This window comes from Myxine glutinosa, chromosome 9 (genome assembly GCF_964187855.1).
Source record: "Myxine glutinosa chromosome 9, kmMyxGlut1.1, whole genome shotgun sequence".
Lineage (NCBI taxonomy): Eukaryota > Metazoa > Chordata > Myxini > Myxiniformes > Myxinidae > Myxine > Myxine glutinosa.
Window position 1 is genome coordinate 36,048,450 of NC_136269.1, and position 18,161 is coordinate 36,066,610.

At 44.6% G+C, this 18,161-nt stretch overlaps 2 protein-coding genes across 8 annotated transcripts in view; one reads left to right on the forward strand and one right to left on the reverse strand.

Moving 5' to 3' along the window:
- The window catches only part of MOCS1 (molybdenum cofactor synthesis 1), a 34,314-nt gene extending 26,795 nt beyond the window's left edge, over window positions 1-7,519 (reverse strand). For 2 of the 6 annotated variants that reach the window (XM_078784270.1, XM_068129291.2), the window contains exon 1: window positions 7,327-7,519. In XM_078784270.1, coding sequence (XP_078640396.1) covers window positions 7,327-7,443 — 117 coding nt within the window. In that variant the 5' untranslated portion in view covers window positions 7,444-7,519. The remainder of the gene's footprint in view (window positions 1-7,326) is intronic. The other 4 variants (XM_078784269.1, XM_068129289.2, XM_078784271.1 and 1 more) reach the window with 3 other exon arrangements.
- A 583-nt stretch (window positions 7,520-8,102) lies between these two features.
- Window positions 8,103-18,161, forward strand: part of JKAMP (JNK1/MAPK8 associated membrane protein) — a 28,811-nt gene continuing 18,752 nt past the window's right edge. The window contains exons 1-3 of one of the 2 annotated variants that reach the window (XM_068129292.2): window positions 8,103-8,281; window positions 14,359-14,450; window positions 16,421-16,578. In XM_068129292.2, coding sequence (XP_067985393.2) covers window positions 8,278-8,281; window positions 14,359-14,450; window positions 16,421-16,578 — 254 coding nt within the window. In that variant the 5' untranslated portion in view covers window positions 8,103-8,277. The remainder of the gene's footprint in view (window positions 8,282-14,358; window positions 14,451-16,420; window positions 16,579-18,161) is intronic. The other variant, XM_068129293.2, reaches the window with a different exon arrangement.

The following is an 18,161-nucleotide window of genomic DNA, read 5'->3' on the forward strand; positions in this document are numbered from 1 at the left end:
CTCCCAAGATTCCTGGAGCAATTCCCAAGGATGCATTGGTGATGGCGTGGGCAACGTTGCATTCGCCTGACATGAGGGGCATTTGCCAACTGTACCCTCAATATCTAGATCGAGATTCGGCCACCAAACAGCTCCGAGCAAACGCCTACATTCGCATTATTCCTGGGTGCACCTCATGGAGCATTTCCAGCACTTTAGATCTCCCTAGGGGGGTCACCACGACCCTACTACCCTACAAGATCACATCATCTTGAACGCGCAGTTCAGATTTATGCAGGAAAACACATGGAGCTTTGTATCTGTCGAGACAGGCCAACCATTGGTTATGCTGCGACACACCCGTGACAGAATAGGGTCACAATTCGTCCACTGATGAATCTCATCAACCATTACTGGTGAAGAATCTAAGAATTCCATGAGGCGCACATAATTTTCTGGAGCTGGTACGAATTTGGGGCTGTCCTGTAAAGGCAAACGACTCAAGGCATCAGCATGCCCCATATCCTTGCCAGGCTTGTACGTGGATGTGTAGTCGTACGCTGCCAGGATTAGAGCGCAACGTTGCATCCTTGAAGAAGCTAATACCGGCACTCCTTTGGTAGCACTGAATAAGGTCTGCAGTGGCTTGTGATCATTGGTGATTTTAAAATGCCGACCAAAAAGGTACAAGTGTAATTTATTTACCCCAAAGACCAATGCCAAGCACTCTTTTCCAGCTGGGAGTATTTTTTTCTAAGCTGATGCCAGGCACGGTGAAGCAACACTATCTCCAACACTGCCCGAACCTTGATAACTACAGGGTGCTGCCCCTCTGCGTCGATCCTGTAGCCCAATACTCCACCTCCTTGGCTTGGAAAACACATTTTTCCTTGTGCACAGTCATCCCTGCACCCGGCAGCCTCCGGAGCACTGCATTCGGATTTTTCACATGGTCAGCCTCCTTCTCCGCTGATATTAATGCCATCTATATCGACACAAACATGTGGAATACCCTGCAGAAGTGTCCAGACTGCGCTGGAAGATTGAAGGTGATGAGGAGATCCCTAGAGGGAAGCGGGTATATCTGAAAAGGCCATGGTGAGTATTTATGGTTGTGCAATCCTTTAATGCCTCGTCCAAAGGTAATTGCAAGTAAGCACTGCTGAGATCAAGTTTTATGAAAGTCTGTCCTCCATTTAAGGTGGCATACAAATCCTCAATCCGCGGAATCGGATAACTGTCTCTTCTTGCTGCTTGATTTACAGTAAGCTTATAATCACCACATATGCAGACTTGGCCATCACATTTTAGTACAGGCACTATTGGAGCTGCCCAGTGTGAGAACTCTACTGGTTCTAAAATTCCTTCTTTCTGAAGGCACTCCAGCTCACGGTCTACCTTCCCATTCATGGCACAGGGAACGATCCGACATCCGTGGTTTAAAAACTTTGGCTGAGCTAATGGATCTATATGAACTTTGGCAGGCATGTTCTTCACTCTGCCTAGTCCACTCTGAAAAACATCTGGGTATTGATCCACCATGGGTTTCTGGGATGCCGATATCCCAATGTGACAAATCTCGGCCCAATTCAGCTTGAACAACTTCAGCCAGTCATGCCCCACGAGACTTGGGCCGGCACCATCCACCATCATGGTGTATCTCTGGCCCCAACATCAACATCAACATCGGGGGTCCCAACCACTTAGATCAGCTCCCCTGTGTAAGTGCGTAGAATAGCCCCAGATTTGTGCGCCACTGGAGATTGAGACAAAATGTTTTTGAAAGACTTGGCACTCATCACCGAAATGGAGGCTCCTGTATCAATTTTCATTTTGCCATTTTTTCCATTTATGTCAAATTCTGCTACCTGGGGGGGAATTCCCATATTCCCAGAACTGACACTACACATGGGATAAACATTGTCCGAAACCTCACCATCATCGACGTCAGAATCATGCTGCACCACATTCGTTGCACATTGCCCCTCCTGTTTCCACATTGGCTTATGGGACCTCCTCTTCTTTTTCTACAAGCCTTGGCAATATTCCCCACATGGTGACAGCAATTGCACTCAGCATCCTTAAACCGGCATTCGTCAGGTGAATGCAATGTACTAGAACATCGGGTGAAATTTACATTTGAACTTTGCCCCTCGCTTTTGTGTTGGGGCTCCCAGTTACCGTGGTTGCCAGTGCTGTCTGTACCCCTGAACTGAACTAATTGCACTGGTGGTTCGAGGCCTGAACTTTATGTACTTTTTCTTCCCTGCCTTGGGGAAAAGCAGAGACATTCATTGCCTGAATATCTGTTGCATTTTTAGCAGCCAACTCCATTCCTTGAGCTATGTCCAATGCTTTTCTGAAATCGAAATCCCTTTCTGACGGCAACTTAAGTTGGATTTATGCCAGCCTCCATCTTGCCCCGCTCTGTCAGGCCCATCCCCTCACGGAAGTCCAACCCCACGCCCGATCGGGGGCAACTGCCCCTTACTGTAATTTTTTATTTTTGTATACACGATCGAAGCTCGTGAAAGAGCTAACATTATTTATCACACAAAAAAAAATGGTAGACAAGATGGGGAGAGAAGGGGAAGCACACAAACACAACATTTGAGAGCAGGAACATCGGGAGATCTGTGGGAGGGAGAGGGCTTGGGGTGAGGAGGCGTGGGAAGGGGGGGGGGGAAGGGGATGGGAGAAGTATAAAACACAAGGGCACTGCAAGGACTTCCAGGAAGGAAGTTGGTATTTCAAAAAAGTGAATCTGGGGTGAAATTAGCAGGGGTAGAAAAGATCAAGGTTTTGGATGGGGTAAGACAAGAGATGGTGGTGAACAGCTGTTTTAAAGACCTGGAGGGAGGAGTGGGATTGAAGAGAGTGAGGGAGTTTGTTCCAGAGGCGGGAGAAAAGAGGAATGAAGGAGTGAAGGTGAGCAGAGAGTCTTGATTTTGGAAGTTTAACCATAAGAGGGTTGCAGGCAGATCTTGTGCGACCTGTAGGAATATTTGGGGGACAGAGCCCAGAGAGAGCTGGGGGAGCAAGGTCGGAGAGGAGTCGGTAGAAGACAGAGAGGAGTCGGTAGAAGACAGAAAGACCACCAACCTGCCTGCAGTAAGTAAGTGAAAGGCCCTCGGAGTTAGCTTCATCGCGGGAGATTCCAATGATTCTGAAAGCTTTGGTTTCAACAGCGTGAAGCTGAGCTAGGTGTGAGGCAGGAGCACCGGCCCAGAGGGGAGAACAGCATTCCATTGAGCTGCAGATGAAAGCCTTGTATGTGGTGAGGAGCTCAGGTGTGCCAAGGAAGGACTTCGCACGACGGAGGATGCCCAGTCGGCGACTGGCTTTGGAGGCCAGATTTGAAATGTGGATTTCCCAGGAAAGATCATGGCAGACAGTGAGACCCAAAAGCTTGAGTGACAGAACTTCTTGGAGAGGATTATTCAGAAAGTAGATGGGAGGGTTGTCCAGTCGGTCTTTTTGGAGAGACATAGGAAGAGTGTGAGATTTGTCAGGATTGAAAGACATGTTCCACTTGTTTGCCCAGTTTGTGATTTTGTTCAGGTCTGCAGAGAGTGAGGAGGCTGCAGACTGCCGATCTGAGGGATGAGGAATGGAGCGGCAGAGAGCGGAGTCATCAGCAAAGAGATAGAGAGGATTTTCAAGAGAGTCAGAGAGATCATTGATGAATAATATATGTAATGCACGATATGGTACAGTGAGCACATTGTGTGTGGACAGACACACAAACAGATCCAAATGCAATTCCCTCTCATCTGGCAAGATATTAAATATTATACACTCGCAAAGGTACCTGGCATTGCCAAGCAACACAGATACATTGCAAACATTTCATAATTGTCCTGTACCTCACCAGATATCATGATTGTGCACAATAAATAAATTACTGGGGAGATTTCTGTGTCACTGCGAGAGGGAAGGCTATTCTGGAGGTGGGGTCTTTTGGAGGGGTGGGATTAATTTGGAGGGAAGGGAAGTATTTTGGATGGGGGGGGGGGGGGGGGGGGGTAGTATTTTTAGAGGGAGTGGAAGTATTTTGGGGAGGAAGGTATTTTGGATGGGTGGGAGTATTTTTAGGGAGGGGGAGTATTTTGAATGGGTGGGAGTATTTTTAGGGAGGGGGAATATTTTGGAGTGAGTGGGAGTATTTTGGAGGGAGCAGGGGTATTTTGGGGGTGGTGGGGGTTAATTGGATGGCGGGGGTGTTTTTATGTTGGAGTGACTTTTTTTTGGTTAGGGGAGGGGGGCGGGAGGATCATCTGAAGTGCCACACGGTGTCACAGGGGGAAGGGGAGGGTGCCAAAATAGCGTCACGCCGTTTATGTACGACCCCCTTTAACCAGACACACATAGACATCAGAACTCAAGTTTTTGTCTAAACTTTATGAAAGTGTGCAGCTGCACTGCCCACACTTACATCACAACGACTTAGCGATCTTGTGGGAACAGGCTAACACTAACAGCATAACCACAACAATATGGTAATAAAGCAACTGCAGATGTAGCAGAAGCACAGCGGTTGCACAATAAGTCAACCACAGTAGTGCTCGGAGTTTAAATTTTGATCATGAATGTGGTGGTAAAAGCAAAGATACTAGAACAGAGCAATATGAACCACTCGATCATAAACGTGAAGTATCCAATGGGCGTGCTCGGCCACCATTTTAGTAAGCAACTGTGCAAGCAATGCTAGCTTTGAGCAAGGCATAACACAGCATTAGATCCTAAAGACTTGCCAACAATCATGGACGTCCAAAGGGGAGGTTGCGGGAGGGAGGGGATCTGCCACCAGACCTCTCCCCATTTGCCCTTTCAATTATACGTAACACGTAGCACGTAACGTAAAGATAGCAGGTCCTTTGGACCGACTTTTATGTGTTGCACACCACTTTAAAACGCGATTTTAATGTAAATACTCAAAACAATTGTGTAAATTCCTTCTTATACACTTTAGTAGGTTCCAATTTACCGAATTGTGTACATTTCAGCGAAAAGTTGTGGTTAATTATCGTTTTTGTGAACTTAATGTCTGGGAGCTTCGACAGGCCAAGTCACACAATTCCCCCCCCCCCCCTTCAAAGTTTTTGCTCCCCCCCCCCTCTAAAATTTAGCTGGCGAATGCCCATGCCTACAATGTAAGTTGCAAGTTAGTTTGCCTACATGCCATCCAAAAAACACAAAAAAAAAATAATAAACTTGCCATATCTTGTGTAACAGTTGTGGGAGTAGTTTGAATCAGATTTTGACATGAAATATTTAACTACTTAGACTCGTCTGAACCAGGACGTCGTAGAGAACCTCTTCTTTTGGAGTTTGCAAAATTTGCTGAAAAATATGGCTTTGAACACGTGACCCAAAGTGCAAGGTATCCACAGGCCAACCAACGGATGTGCTGAAAAAGCTGTACACATTGCGAAAATGTTCCAGCACCAACCTGATCCGTATCTAGGGCTGATGTCTTACCGTAATACTCCTATTGAGCCTGCAGGTTTTAGCCCTGCACAGGTGATGCTGGGTCGGAGGTTGAAGACAACTATGTCGACCATGTCCCAGAATCTTCTACCAAACACAGACAAGATGGACCCTGATATCGTGAAGAGCAACGATGACAAAGCCAAGGAAAGAGACGCTTTATACTACAATCGGAGGCATTCCCCTCAGATTCTCCCTGAACTTCAGGTTGGTGAAAAAGTTAGAGTAATAACAGGTGATCAATCGACATGGGAACAGTTGGGTACTATCTATTCCACCCCGACACCCAAAACTCCTCGCTCGTATGGTATACGCATTGGTGACAAAGGTTTTAAAAGGAACAGACGCAACCTCAAACCTGATACATCCGTACCTTCTTCACCTTCCGCATTCCCATGCTCAGAAGACGTTCCTGTCGAGCCCGAGGATGAAACTCCAATTGATATTGGAACTGAAGGCTCTGAGAAATCTGTCGAGTATAAAACTCGCTCTGGCAGAAAGTTAAGCCAATTGAAAGACTTGATCTTTAGTTAAAGCAAGAAAGAGGCTCTAGGCCAGAATAATACCCTGGGTAATTTATACCAAATACTAAAGGCGGGTACTCTACCCTGATAGTGTCGCTCAGTTTGCTTTAAAGTTTGGTTGGATTTTTGTTGTTCTGATATGGGTTCTCGTTAGATACTTTAGAAATAACCATTTATTAAACATTTTGTTGTGCTTTGTTCTGCTTATGAATAATTGGGGGTTTGAAGCCTTTCAGGCTTATTTGTTGGGGGAGATGTTATGGAAGTACAGCTCATGCCTCCATCCTTCCTGGGCTTTCGGCTATTGTTACAATGATCTTCTCAGTTAATTAGGCTAATTGACTACAAATAATCTGGAATACTGTAATTCCAGTGACGAAATTTATGTGACGAAAGCATGGATTTTTTTTTACAGTCGCACTTGGAGTGTTTTATAATAAAGCAAAAGTGATTTAAAACCTCTGAGCGTTGGTAAGCTGCCTGGAACGTTCCTCATTCAAAATAATCTGGACACGAGGGGCGTTCCAGGATATTCATAGTTTTTTTTTTTTTTTTGTATACACGATCAAGGCTCGTGTAAGAGCTAACATTCATCACAAAAATACAAACTGACACATAAAACATAAGATAAAGGGAGCGAGAGACAAGATGGGGTGCACACAAGTACAACATTTGAGAGTAGGGACATCGGGAGATCTGTGGGAGGGAGACGGCTTGGGGGGGAGGGGGCACTGGAACGGGAGAGGAGGGTGGGGAAGGGGAGGTGGGAGAGGTATAAAACACATGGGCACTGCTAGGACTTCCAAAAAAGTGAATCTGGGGTGAATTAACGGGGGTAGAAAAGATCAAGGTTTTGGATGGGGGAAGATAAGACATGGTGGTAAACAGCTGTTTTGAAGACCTGGAGGGAGGAGTGGGATTGAAGAGAGTGAGGGAGTTTGATCCAGAGGCAGGAGAAAAGAGGAATGAAGGAGTGAAGGTGAGCAGAGAGTCTAGATTTTGGCACTTTAACCATAAGAGGATTACAGGCAGATCCTGTGCGATCTTATCGAATATAATGTATCGAATAGAATAGAATAGCATTAGCTTAGAATTTATCATCGAAAATCCAAGAGGGGGAGGGACAAAACACCCCCACCCCCCGGGATCCGCCAGTGCTGCAGGAATCATGGAGCGCCACAGATAAGTTGCTTATTAAAATGGCGGCCGTTCCACCCCCGTGCTTCACTCTTTTATATGGGTTTACGGCAGAGTGGTTCATCTTGCTCTGCTCTTGTATCCTTGGTAAAAGTGCTACCTATAACGAGAGTATAATTGCAAACCGCATACTCACGCTGTTCGAGTGCATCGCCCAAGTTTTTTCAGCTCCTCTCGCACATGATCTGTGGACTCTGCCTCGTTGAGTAAACACAGCGCAAACCGGACCAACTACACGCCGACCCCATAACATGATACAGTTTACAGTGACGATGGAGTGTTTACGGCGATGGTCTAAAACATGGGGCCGCCAGCGTGACGTGAGAGGGGCGGGACATGGAGAGGGGCGGGACATGGAGAGGGGCGTGGCATAGAGAAGGGGCGTGGCATAGAGAGGGGGCGTGGCATAGAGAGAGAGGGAGGAGCCATCGGTAAATATTAGATAAAGGAAGATATTTGGGAGAACATAGGGTATGGGGAGGAGAGGTAAAGGGATGTGTGTTGGACATGCAATGAATTGGGTTGGGGCATCGTGGCTGTGATGTATATAATAAATAGATTGCTTCTTGTACACTGTATAGCGGCCATGTTGAGATACCTCGTCCTAGTTATTTATTGATTAAATCAACGTTTTTTTTGTTTGTTTGAGTGAACTTGAAACAAAGAAAAGCTAGTGCATTTATTTATTATTAGCGTGTTAACTCTGAAGCGATTTGGGAATTTGGAAGTGGCAAAATAATGAAGTAAAACGAATAAAGAACAACAATGGAGAAAAAAATAAGAAGCGAAGAAAAATACATATTTTGAAAGATGAATACAAATAAAACTTTGCAAAAAGGAACGAAAGTTAATTGAGAATGAAGGAATGATAAAAATTGGGCGAGGATGATGCCAGTACCTGCGGTACCAGATATTACGCGAGTGGTACAGGATGTGACGCGTTAGGTAACGTCACGTAAACGAAATAGACACGAGACGTAGACAAACGGATCGAATTTGTGTCAAAGAAAGAAGATATGATGAGTTTTCCTGAAGTCGAGCGTTGGTGCATTGACTTAAATTCGCCTTGAGCTTTCAAACTTCAGAAATGTGTGAGTTTGTGTTGTATATTGTAGGCCTATGTTTTTGTTATCGGCATGTATAACTATAAACTGAACTCAGTTCGAAAATTATTATGAAAATTCGAAAATTATGAAAATGTTCATATTATTATTATTATTATTATTATTATTATTATTATTATTAACGTGTCCAACATGTAAAACAGTCACGGACACAAAATGAACATTTCCTATGACTATGAGTGAGTATGACCTACGGAGAATCTTACAAAGCAAAGATTTCATATAATTGCTGTACAATACACACTGTCAATACCCTTACGTAACGTTTCAGGACGTGCACAGTACACCACACGAAACACTATCGTGTACAAATATACAGTTCAGAACGTGTGTGCGAAACACCAGCCACCAGGGCCGTGTGTGCGTGTCCGTCCATCCAGGGGCGTGTGTGTGTGTGTGTGTGTGTGTGTGTGTGTGTGTGTGTGTGTGTGTGTGTGTGTGTGTGTGTGTGTGTGTGCGTGCGTCCGTCCAGGGGCGTGCATGTCCGTCCATCCAAGCACGTGCATTCCCGTCCATCCAAGGGCGTGTGGGCGTGCGTGTCCGTCCATCCAAGCGCGTGTGGGCGTGCGTGTCCGTCCATCCAAGCGCGTGTGGGCGTGCGTGTCCGTCCATCCAAGGGCGTGTGGGCGTGCATGTCCGTCCATCCAAGCGCGTGTGTGCGTGCGTGTCCGTCCATCCAAGCATGTGCATGTCCGTCCATCCAAGCGCGTGTGTGCGTGCGTGTCCGGCCATCCAAGTATGTGCATGTCCGTCCATCCAAGTATGTGCATGTCAGTCCATCCAAGCGCATGTGTGCATGCGTGTCAGTCCATCCAAGCACGTGCGTGCGTGTCCGTCCATCCAAGTGTGTGCGTGTCCGTCCATCCAAGTGCGTGCGTGCGTGTCCGTCCATCCAAGGGCGTGTGGGCGTGCATGTCCGTCCATCCAAGCGCGTGTGTGCGTGCGTGTCCGTCCATCCAAGCATGTGCATGTCCGTCCATCCAAGCGCGTGTGTGCGTGCGTGTCCGTCCATCCAAGTATGTGCATGTCCGTCCATCCAAGTATGTGCATGTCTGTCCATCCAAGCGTGTGTGTGCATGCGTGTCAGTCCATCCAAGCGCATGCGTGCGTGTCCGTCCATCCAAGTGTGTGCGTGTCCGTCCATCCAAGTGCGTGCGTGCGTGTCCGTCCATCCAAGCGCATGCGTGCGTGCGTGTCCGTCCATCCAAGCATGTGCATGTCCATCCAAGCGGGTGCGTGCGTGTCCGTCCATCCAAGTATGTGCATGTCCGTCCATCCAAGTATGTGCATGTCTGTCCATCCAAGCGTGTGTGTGCATGCGTGTCAGTCCATCCAAGCGCATGCGTGCGTGTCCGTCCATCCAAGTGTGTGCGTGTCTGTCCATCCAAGCGCGTGCGTGGGTGTCTGTCCATCCAAGCACATGTGTGCGTGTCCGTCCATCCAAGCACATGCATGCACGTCCGCCTATCCAAGCGTGCGTGTGCGTGTTTGCCCATCCAAGCATGTACCTACCACATGGAAGAGGTTTATCTTCAAGATGCCTAGCAGAATGATTTAGGTGTTGTCATTCACAATAAACTCCACTTCCATCATCACGTCTGATCAACAATCCTACAAAAACAAATCAAATCCTTGGGATTATCAAACGGATGTTCTCATAGATGACGTTGAAGATGCTACCAATCATGTGCACAACTTTGGTCAGACGCCTTCCTGAGTATGGGAACGTTTTGTGGCGCCACCTGTGATACAAGACTGGTGAGGACAAGATTGAGAAGGTACAGAGACAGGCAAGTCTCTTGATTCCTGAGAAGGACCCTACGAGCAGCGACTGGAGAGACCGAACCTGCACTCATTGTAGTGCAGACCTCCAAGGGACGACAAGATTACCATGTACAAATTACCACATGCGGACCACAGGGTTCCAGTCAATCACTTTCTCACACTTTCAGCAAACACAACACCAAGAGGACACCATCTGAATTTTTTTAACAGTAAGTCCAGTCCGGAAGTGAGAAACAGGTTTTTCAGCGAAAAAGTCCTTATCTAATGGAATTGACTTCCACAAAACGTTGTTGGGGCTCAAAGTGTTACTTCCTTCAAAAATAGTCTTGATCTGTACTGGTGGAACCAGATATTCCCAACCGCTAGGCCATAGCATATGTGCAGTTGTATAAAACCCAGATTTGTGGACCTTTATAATGTTACGGATTTGTCACTTCCGTCTTTGTGGTTTTCTTCTACTTGAAGCATTTTTAGTTTCAGGTACTATTATTGTTGTGGTTTCGGTGTGAAATGGAGATAACTGTCTTCAAAGGTAAAAATAGTGTTTCAGAAGAAAAACAAAATGGGTGAAGAAGAAACCGGAAAAGAAGAAGAGGCGGGCGCTGGAAATCGAGAGAGATCGAAGAAGAAGGGCTTCTCTGCTTCGTGGTGGCGAGCGGACCTTCTGGACATTGGTCGTGAGTGACTGTTGGTTTCCCCGGGAAAGGGATTCCCGTGACGGTGTCGTTATTGCAGTTGCAATTAAACCTGTGTGACGGGTTTTGGTTCCGAGAGTGAATCATCGTTGGAGAGCAAGCTGACACCTTCATTATCGGCCGGTCCGCCATTTCACCTCGCACAAGCCATTCGCCCTGTTCCAGGTGTGTGTCGTGGGTTTTCCCGGAGCGACCTCAGCATGGGAACCGCCGATTGTTCATGTCGGCTTCATTGTCGGGTGAACGGAAGGTGTGAGTGTCTACTCACCTTTTGGGTGAATCATTACCGGACCGACTTCGGCCCGACCTCTCGCCTCGCGGCTCTGCTGCAGCTTTGACTGTCGACCGACCTGGGTTCAGGTCCCAGTACGACCTTTTCGTGTTGATCGCCAGAGCGGGGATCGACTTTGGCCTTGTGTCGTGACACCGTGACTTTGGTGAATGTTAAAGTTCACTCACGTGGGAGTACTGTGAGTTATTGATTAAGGAATATATTGGTGGTACCATCATAGGAATTGTATGGTTTATGATGTGCAAGTGAGAGTTTCCTTGTACTTGCGTAAAGTGTTATTATTGTGTGAGTTTTGAATACAATAATTTGTTTTGTATCAATTGCTTGGTGTGGTTCTACCATTGGTCATTGGGACACACACATAATAGCACATTTTTCTGCCGTGACTCCTTTCGAAGCTCGGAGGTACACCGTGGTCGGGGTTTGGGGAGGAAGCACATAACCATTAATCACAGGATTAAACCTACTTTCCCATACCGTGATGTGCTGTACATGTCGGTGCATCCACCTATGTATGTTTCCATACATGTGCATACATTTGTTTGTCCAAGTGTATTTGTCTGTGTTGTTTTAAAATAACATTTAGTGTTGTGTAAGCTCCGTTGGTATCGATTTTCCAACCCTCCTCCCCCAACGTCAGTATCGATATATTGGTGGTTTCATATGAATGAATGAATGATCGTTTTGAAGCCATTTTTCCCCGGTAGAGCGGGGGTTAGCCTTGCGGGCCCCAGGACAATCATGGTTCCCTGTTTGAGGCAATGTTTTTATAGCCGGATGCCCTTCCTGACGCCAACCCTTGGTCGCCTCTTACGATGCGCAGGGATACGGTGTACTTATTCTAAACCGGGGTACACACCGGGATCATTCATCCCAGCAAGCTGGTACTCAATTTGCCGACCTCGGAAGGATGACAGGCTGAGTCAACCCCCCTGGCGTTAATTCAGCGATCGACCGGGATTCGAACCCAGGATCCTAGTATCCCAAGCCGGCACCCTAACCGCTAAGCCAACACCAGGTTCATAAATCGGTATAAAATATATATCGGTAAAATTGTTTTTAACACAGGTTCCAAAAATGAGTAATGGACCAATGGACCATTACGTATTCATATATGACATGCACATTATTGACGCACAGTAATTCACAGAATACATGAATGCACTTGATCTTTACAAGTTATGGCAATTTTTTTCGTATGATATAATTTAGTTGATAGAGAGTAAAAAGGGGTTGAGTTTTGTCCTTCACTGACTTTATTCTTGCAGTGTAATTTCTAAAGACAATAGTCGATGACCATTCATCGTTTGTAGCAGTTGAGTACTCTGTTATGTAGTTGAGTAAATATTAGTTCAGTAAAAAGCAGGCTCGGTGCCCAATATTGGCACATGCAATGATGAGGTGGACAGTGTCTGTATCGGTAATCGGCACAGGCTTTCTAAAGCACACCCGCTTCATATAAAACTAGAAAGAGCAATCAGAGATTGCAGACCCTCGCAAGGACGTGTTTCAGTGGTTTTTAAGGCTTTTGTGTTAAAACAAATATGGTGGCCGAACCACGTGATCGATGACGCCATCGTTATTTTTATTTTTTCTACACAAATTTATCCATAGATGACGCTCAAGAAATTTCATCTTCATCATATGAAGTTTTGTACTTGTTGAATTATGACATCATAATCAAGGAACCTATTACATCATCTTTAACATATTTTATTCCACATGGTGAGTAATTTCAAATGAGCCATGTCTCAATTTTTTTCTATGCAGCGATTTTGGTGATAGAGGTGCAAAGTTTTTCGGTTTTTCCAAAATGGCGCCCATAACACGTGACCTATGACGTCATAATTATCATTTAAAAAATCGACAGGTGGAGTTGCACTTATGGTGAAAATTTCCTGTCAATCGGACCAACGGTTGCAGAGAAAATCATATTTATTCTGTTCAGACAAACGGACTCAAATGCAATACCCTCTCCAATGGCGAGGGTAATAACCAATTATTTAAACATAGGGGCAATACCCTTGGCGCTCACCTGGTAGAATAAACAGTATACTGCACAGACTAAAGGTATTTTAAACCAATTTCAATGGTTGCTAGAAGACAGGGCAGCATGTAAAATCATACTAACATAATCATAAGACTTTAAGCAAACAAACAAAAAAATACATATTTTGGGGGTCACCCCCCACCCCATGTACCTCCTCAGACCGCAATTTTTCCAATGCCTTGAACAAACATTGGTGCATCACGGGTGATGAAGGTTGTGGTGAAGTTTCATCAAAATAGTGTGTGTAGCTTTCAGAGAAGAAAGCAAATTCTGATTTTGGGGGGTCAAACCTGGATCCACTCTGACCCCAGTAAACCACCTTAGACCCAGATTTTTTAAATTTTTTAAATTTATTTATTATTAATGCCGTGAACAAACCTTAGTCACAACATAACAAATATCATTTGTGCCAAATTTGGTCGCAATCCCATCAGTGGTTTCGGAGAAGAAGTTTCAAGTGTTTATGGACGGACTGACTGACTGACGGACGGACTGACGGACGGACGACGCGCCATCGCATAAGCTCCCCTGAACTTTGTTCCAAGTGAGCTAAAAACAGGCATGAGGACAAAGGAAAACGTTATTGCTTGGATGCTGCTGAGGGGTAAAAGTTAAAACCTACTGTGTAGCTACCTACTTCCTGGTACTTCTTAAAGTCATACGTTCTACTGTTCCAGGCCTAGCCAAGTGCCCCTTTCTTGTGAGATTGTAAACGCCTTTCTTCGATTTGTTGGTGATGCACCAGTATTTTTGTGTATATACCGATTTTTATTTTTCATACAGGTTTTTTTTTTTTTTGGGATATACCGGTATATCAATATGAAAAATTATACCGATATAACCGGTACATTGATATATTGCCGGACCCTAGTCAGAGTTGTGATACTTTGTGTGACATTACATAGTCTAAATAAAACTACTTTTAGATTGTATGAGTATTTAGTGGTACTCATTCATCACCTGGTGGGTTGGAAGGTAAACACAATGAATTCCTTGTGGTGCCACCAATCAATCCATCTTATGAGTCAATCATTGGGATGGGTTGTCCCTTGACGGTCCTAGTTTATTGGAGTTTAGAGCTCTTGATACCTTGTAAATCAATTATGTGTTGAGTTCATCGATTTGTACAACTGGTGAATTGGAGATTTTAAGGCAGCCTGGATGATCTGTAGGACTTGCCTCCACTCCGTGTCTATTCGCTGACTTTCCTGTTCCCTTCCAGCTGTCAACTTCCCTGCTAAATGCCCTGGCCGGTACTGTGGGCGGATTCTCATCCCCATCAAGAATGATAGCGTCACCTACAGTGAATGTGGTGTGAGTATAATCCATGAAATGTCATGTGGGATGATTATTTGGGATTGAATTGTTCCATGAAAACCATCAATACAGGTTATAAGTGAAGTTCATGCTAAATGCAGGTTTTCTTTACGTCGACATCTACATCTCGTTTGATCACAGCCACCTCTGTAATTCGGATTTGGACAAGATTTCTCAGTGGGGCAAATGTAATCGGGTTACGTTTAATGCTTCTAAAACTCAATTTCTTCCCATCTCTCTTCTCTAAAACTCCTCTCAACTCTCCAATCTCCTTTGAAAGCTCCACAATGACACCATGAGTTACAATAAACCTACTAGGTATTACCGTAACATCAAATTTATCCTGGAATCCACACATTACACAAATAGCTAAGTCTGTCTCGAATAAACTAGGAGTCCTGTTCAGATGCCAAAGAATCTTCTTCTATCAACAGTTGATTCAACTATATAAAGGATTAATTCGTCCTTGTATAGAATACTGCTCTCACATCTGGGGCAGTTCTAGCTCCACATACTTACTGGATAGAATTGAATCCAAAGTGATCCGACTTGTCAACTCTCCTAATCTGACCTCAAAACTCGACCCGCTCGAATTACACCACAAATTTGGGTCTTTCTCTTTTCTACAGATATTACTTTGGTTTCTGCTCCCAAGAACTTGCTGCTTGTATACCTCCGCCATTAGCAAGACCACGGAATACTCGACAAGTCACAACATCGCATGATTATTGTGTGGTCATTGGCAACTCGAGGGTGGGCTGTTATGATGTTTGTTTCTTCCTCTCCACTGTCAAACTCTGGAACTCTTTACCTTCCCATGTTTTTCCAAACACTCACGATCTTCCCCTTTTCAACAAGCAGATCATTTTTTTTACTTCCTCAAAAACTTACACTTTTCGCTCTTTCTTCACTTTTCTATCAATGCAGCTCTTCTATTTATGGCCTGGCCTTGATGAGGACTATGTAGTCTGTGACTAGAGCCTTCAACAACAACTACAAAAAAATACTGAAAACATAACTTCCGTCCACTTTCAGCGGTAGAGGTAACTGGAATGGCACTCAGTAGGGCACATTATCTCACCTTGCACGCTCATTCTGACCAAAAGTACCATCGTTAACTTGAACACGCTGCTATTATGGGCCACATACCCGTTTCATCCATGCACCCTATTATGTCACATACATTGCCATTATCCATAGCTTGATTGATATTATTGATTGATTATTTAGGATATTTAACGACCACTTTTGTGCACATTAATGCTAAATTGCATCAATGAAGGTGAATATGATTTATTTTTCCTACTATATTCCCCATGACTAGTCGATTATATTTATGAAGTTTCACATTGATCTGTTAAGCAGTTCTAGAGAAGAAGATTAATAAAAAATTTTTTTTTAATGTTCAATCCAATATGGTCGCCAGACCACATGGCCGATGACATACTAAATTTAATTCTTCACTCATTGGGTTGTAGTTCAGATATATGAAGTTTCAGATTTTTCAGATAAGGGCTTCGATTCAACCAATTTATGGTTGTAACACCACTTCACCAATGACATCATTGTTATCACTCGATATACTCAATGGTGAGTTGATGACATATGCCAAGTTTCAATTTATTTTTGTTGAGTGGTTTCAGAGAAAAATGATGACCACGTTTTTTCCTTTAATCCAATGGCGCTGCCATACTATGTGACTTGTGACGTCGGAGTTATCAATAAAATGTTCTCTATGGAGAGTCCCTCCTATGTTTAAAGTTTCGAAATGATCAGACAAGAGGTGGCAGATAAAAACATTTTTAAAACAAAAATATTTAGATGGGGACACACACAGATCTCTTGGACAATGTCTTGGACATGGACAATAGTCTTGCAAACCCTTTTGGGGCAAGACTAATAAATCGTACCCAATGCTCATTTGAATACTGAATGTAATTGCTAGTGATGGTGGAAATGTGTACCAGGCCTGCCCCAGGGGTGACCATCGTAATGACACTTCATGGCTTTGCGAGCGCTGTGACGATACACCTGAGCTGTACGACTGGCTCTACCTCGGCTTCATGGCAATGCTTCCTCTAATCCTCCACTGGTTCTTCATCGAATGGTACTCTCGACGGAAGAGGTAAACATTTAAAATAGCTTTTTATTGTCCTTCAACGGCTTGTTGAACCAAAACTGGTCATGTAACCTTCCTTGTTCAGGAGGACTCAACACACGAGTGGATTATGTGCATAGTCATTATAGCTAATATCCTGTGAATCGGATAAACAGGAGAACTCCGTTGTAATTTAGAAAATGCCCTGAAGAGGCTGGTGATTGGTTCGTCCACATTTTTGTTGAATGCTTGTAATCGTGGATTAATTTTTTTTTTGATCATTCATAACCTGGTGAACAAGAACGACACTTGGGAGAGTGCATACCTCCGCCAGGCTGACCAGCTTGTTTTGTATCCCACTGATAGGCCGGATGTGGATTCGGACCTGAACCAAAATCTAATCGGCTTGTTCTTGTCACCTAACAAACTCATCCACCACGTTTAGTTGTAACTCGTCCGTAACTTTTTTAAATATCATGTTGTATATCGCTTTTCACCCGATCTCTCAATGGTGAAGAATCACTTCAATAATTATCGTATCCGAATCCATATTCAAATCTTCACCAAAATCGAATCGATTTGGTATTTTCACAAACCCAACCTGTCCACCACGTTTCGTCCAAATCCGTCCATAACTTTTTGAGATATCGTGCTATGTTACGGTTTTAGTCCTATCACTCAATAGTGAAGAATCACTTAAAATAATTATACCAGCCGGATCCAGATCCAGATCCGGATCTTCACCAAAATCCAATCGTTTCGTCCTTGTTACACACACTACCTCTCCACCAAATTTAGTCCAAATCCGTCCACAACATTTTGAGATATCTTGTTCACAGACAGACAGGGGTGAAAACATAACCTCCATCCACCTTTGGTGGTGGAGGTAAAAATTGATGGAGATGAAGAGTGGGAATCGGTCCTCAAATGTGGTGCAAAAGAGAAGGAATAATTGTTTTCTTTGAGTGATTGAATCTGCACTGATGGCAATTTATGTGATGTTGTTCACAGCTAGGAAGTCATTCGGTATTTGTTCCATGAGGTGAGAGTGTCTGTGTGACTGACAAGACAAGATTTGAACAAGACTTTGAGGGTAGGGGAGGAGGAATGGGGTGGACAAGATGGATAAAGAAGCAAACTCTCAAAGAATTGAAAACTGTAAATTTGGAAGGAGGTGGGCTGGAGGTATGGGTGGGGAGAGGTTAATGAGGATACAAAATATCATGGTTTTGGATTGGGGATGATCTGCGATGGTGGTGAACAGTTAGTTATCTTGAAGACCTGGAGGGAAGAATGAGATGGAAGAGGATGTGTAAGTTGGTTCCACAGGCGGGGAAAAAAAGAAGAAGAAATGAGTGGAGGTGAGCGATGATTTTGGGTTTAGGTTTCCCCAGGAGGGGGTTGATGGTGGACCATGTGCACCCTGAAGAAACCTTGGGGGGGGGGGAATAAAGCAGGAAAGAGCAAGGGGTGCAAGACCAGAAAGGAAGTGCCAGAAGACAGAGATCACCAACCTGTCTGCGATCATATTTCCTTGATCCCATAGAATCTAAAGCTCTCGACACTATTGGAATCTCCGATGATGCTGACACACGATGAGGCCTCTGTTT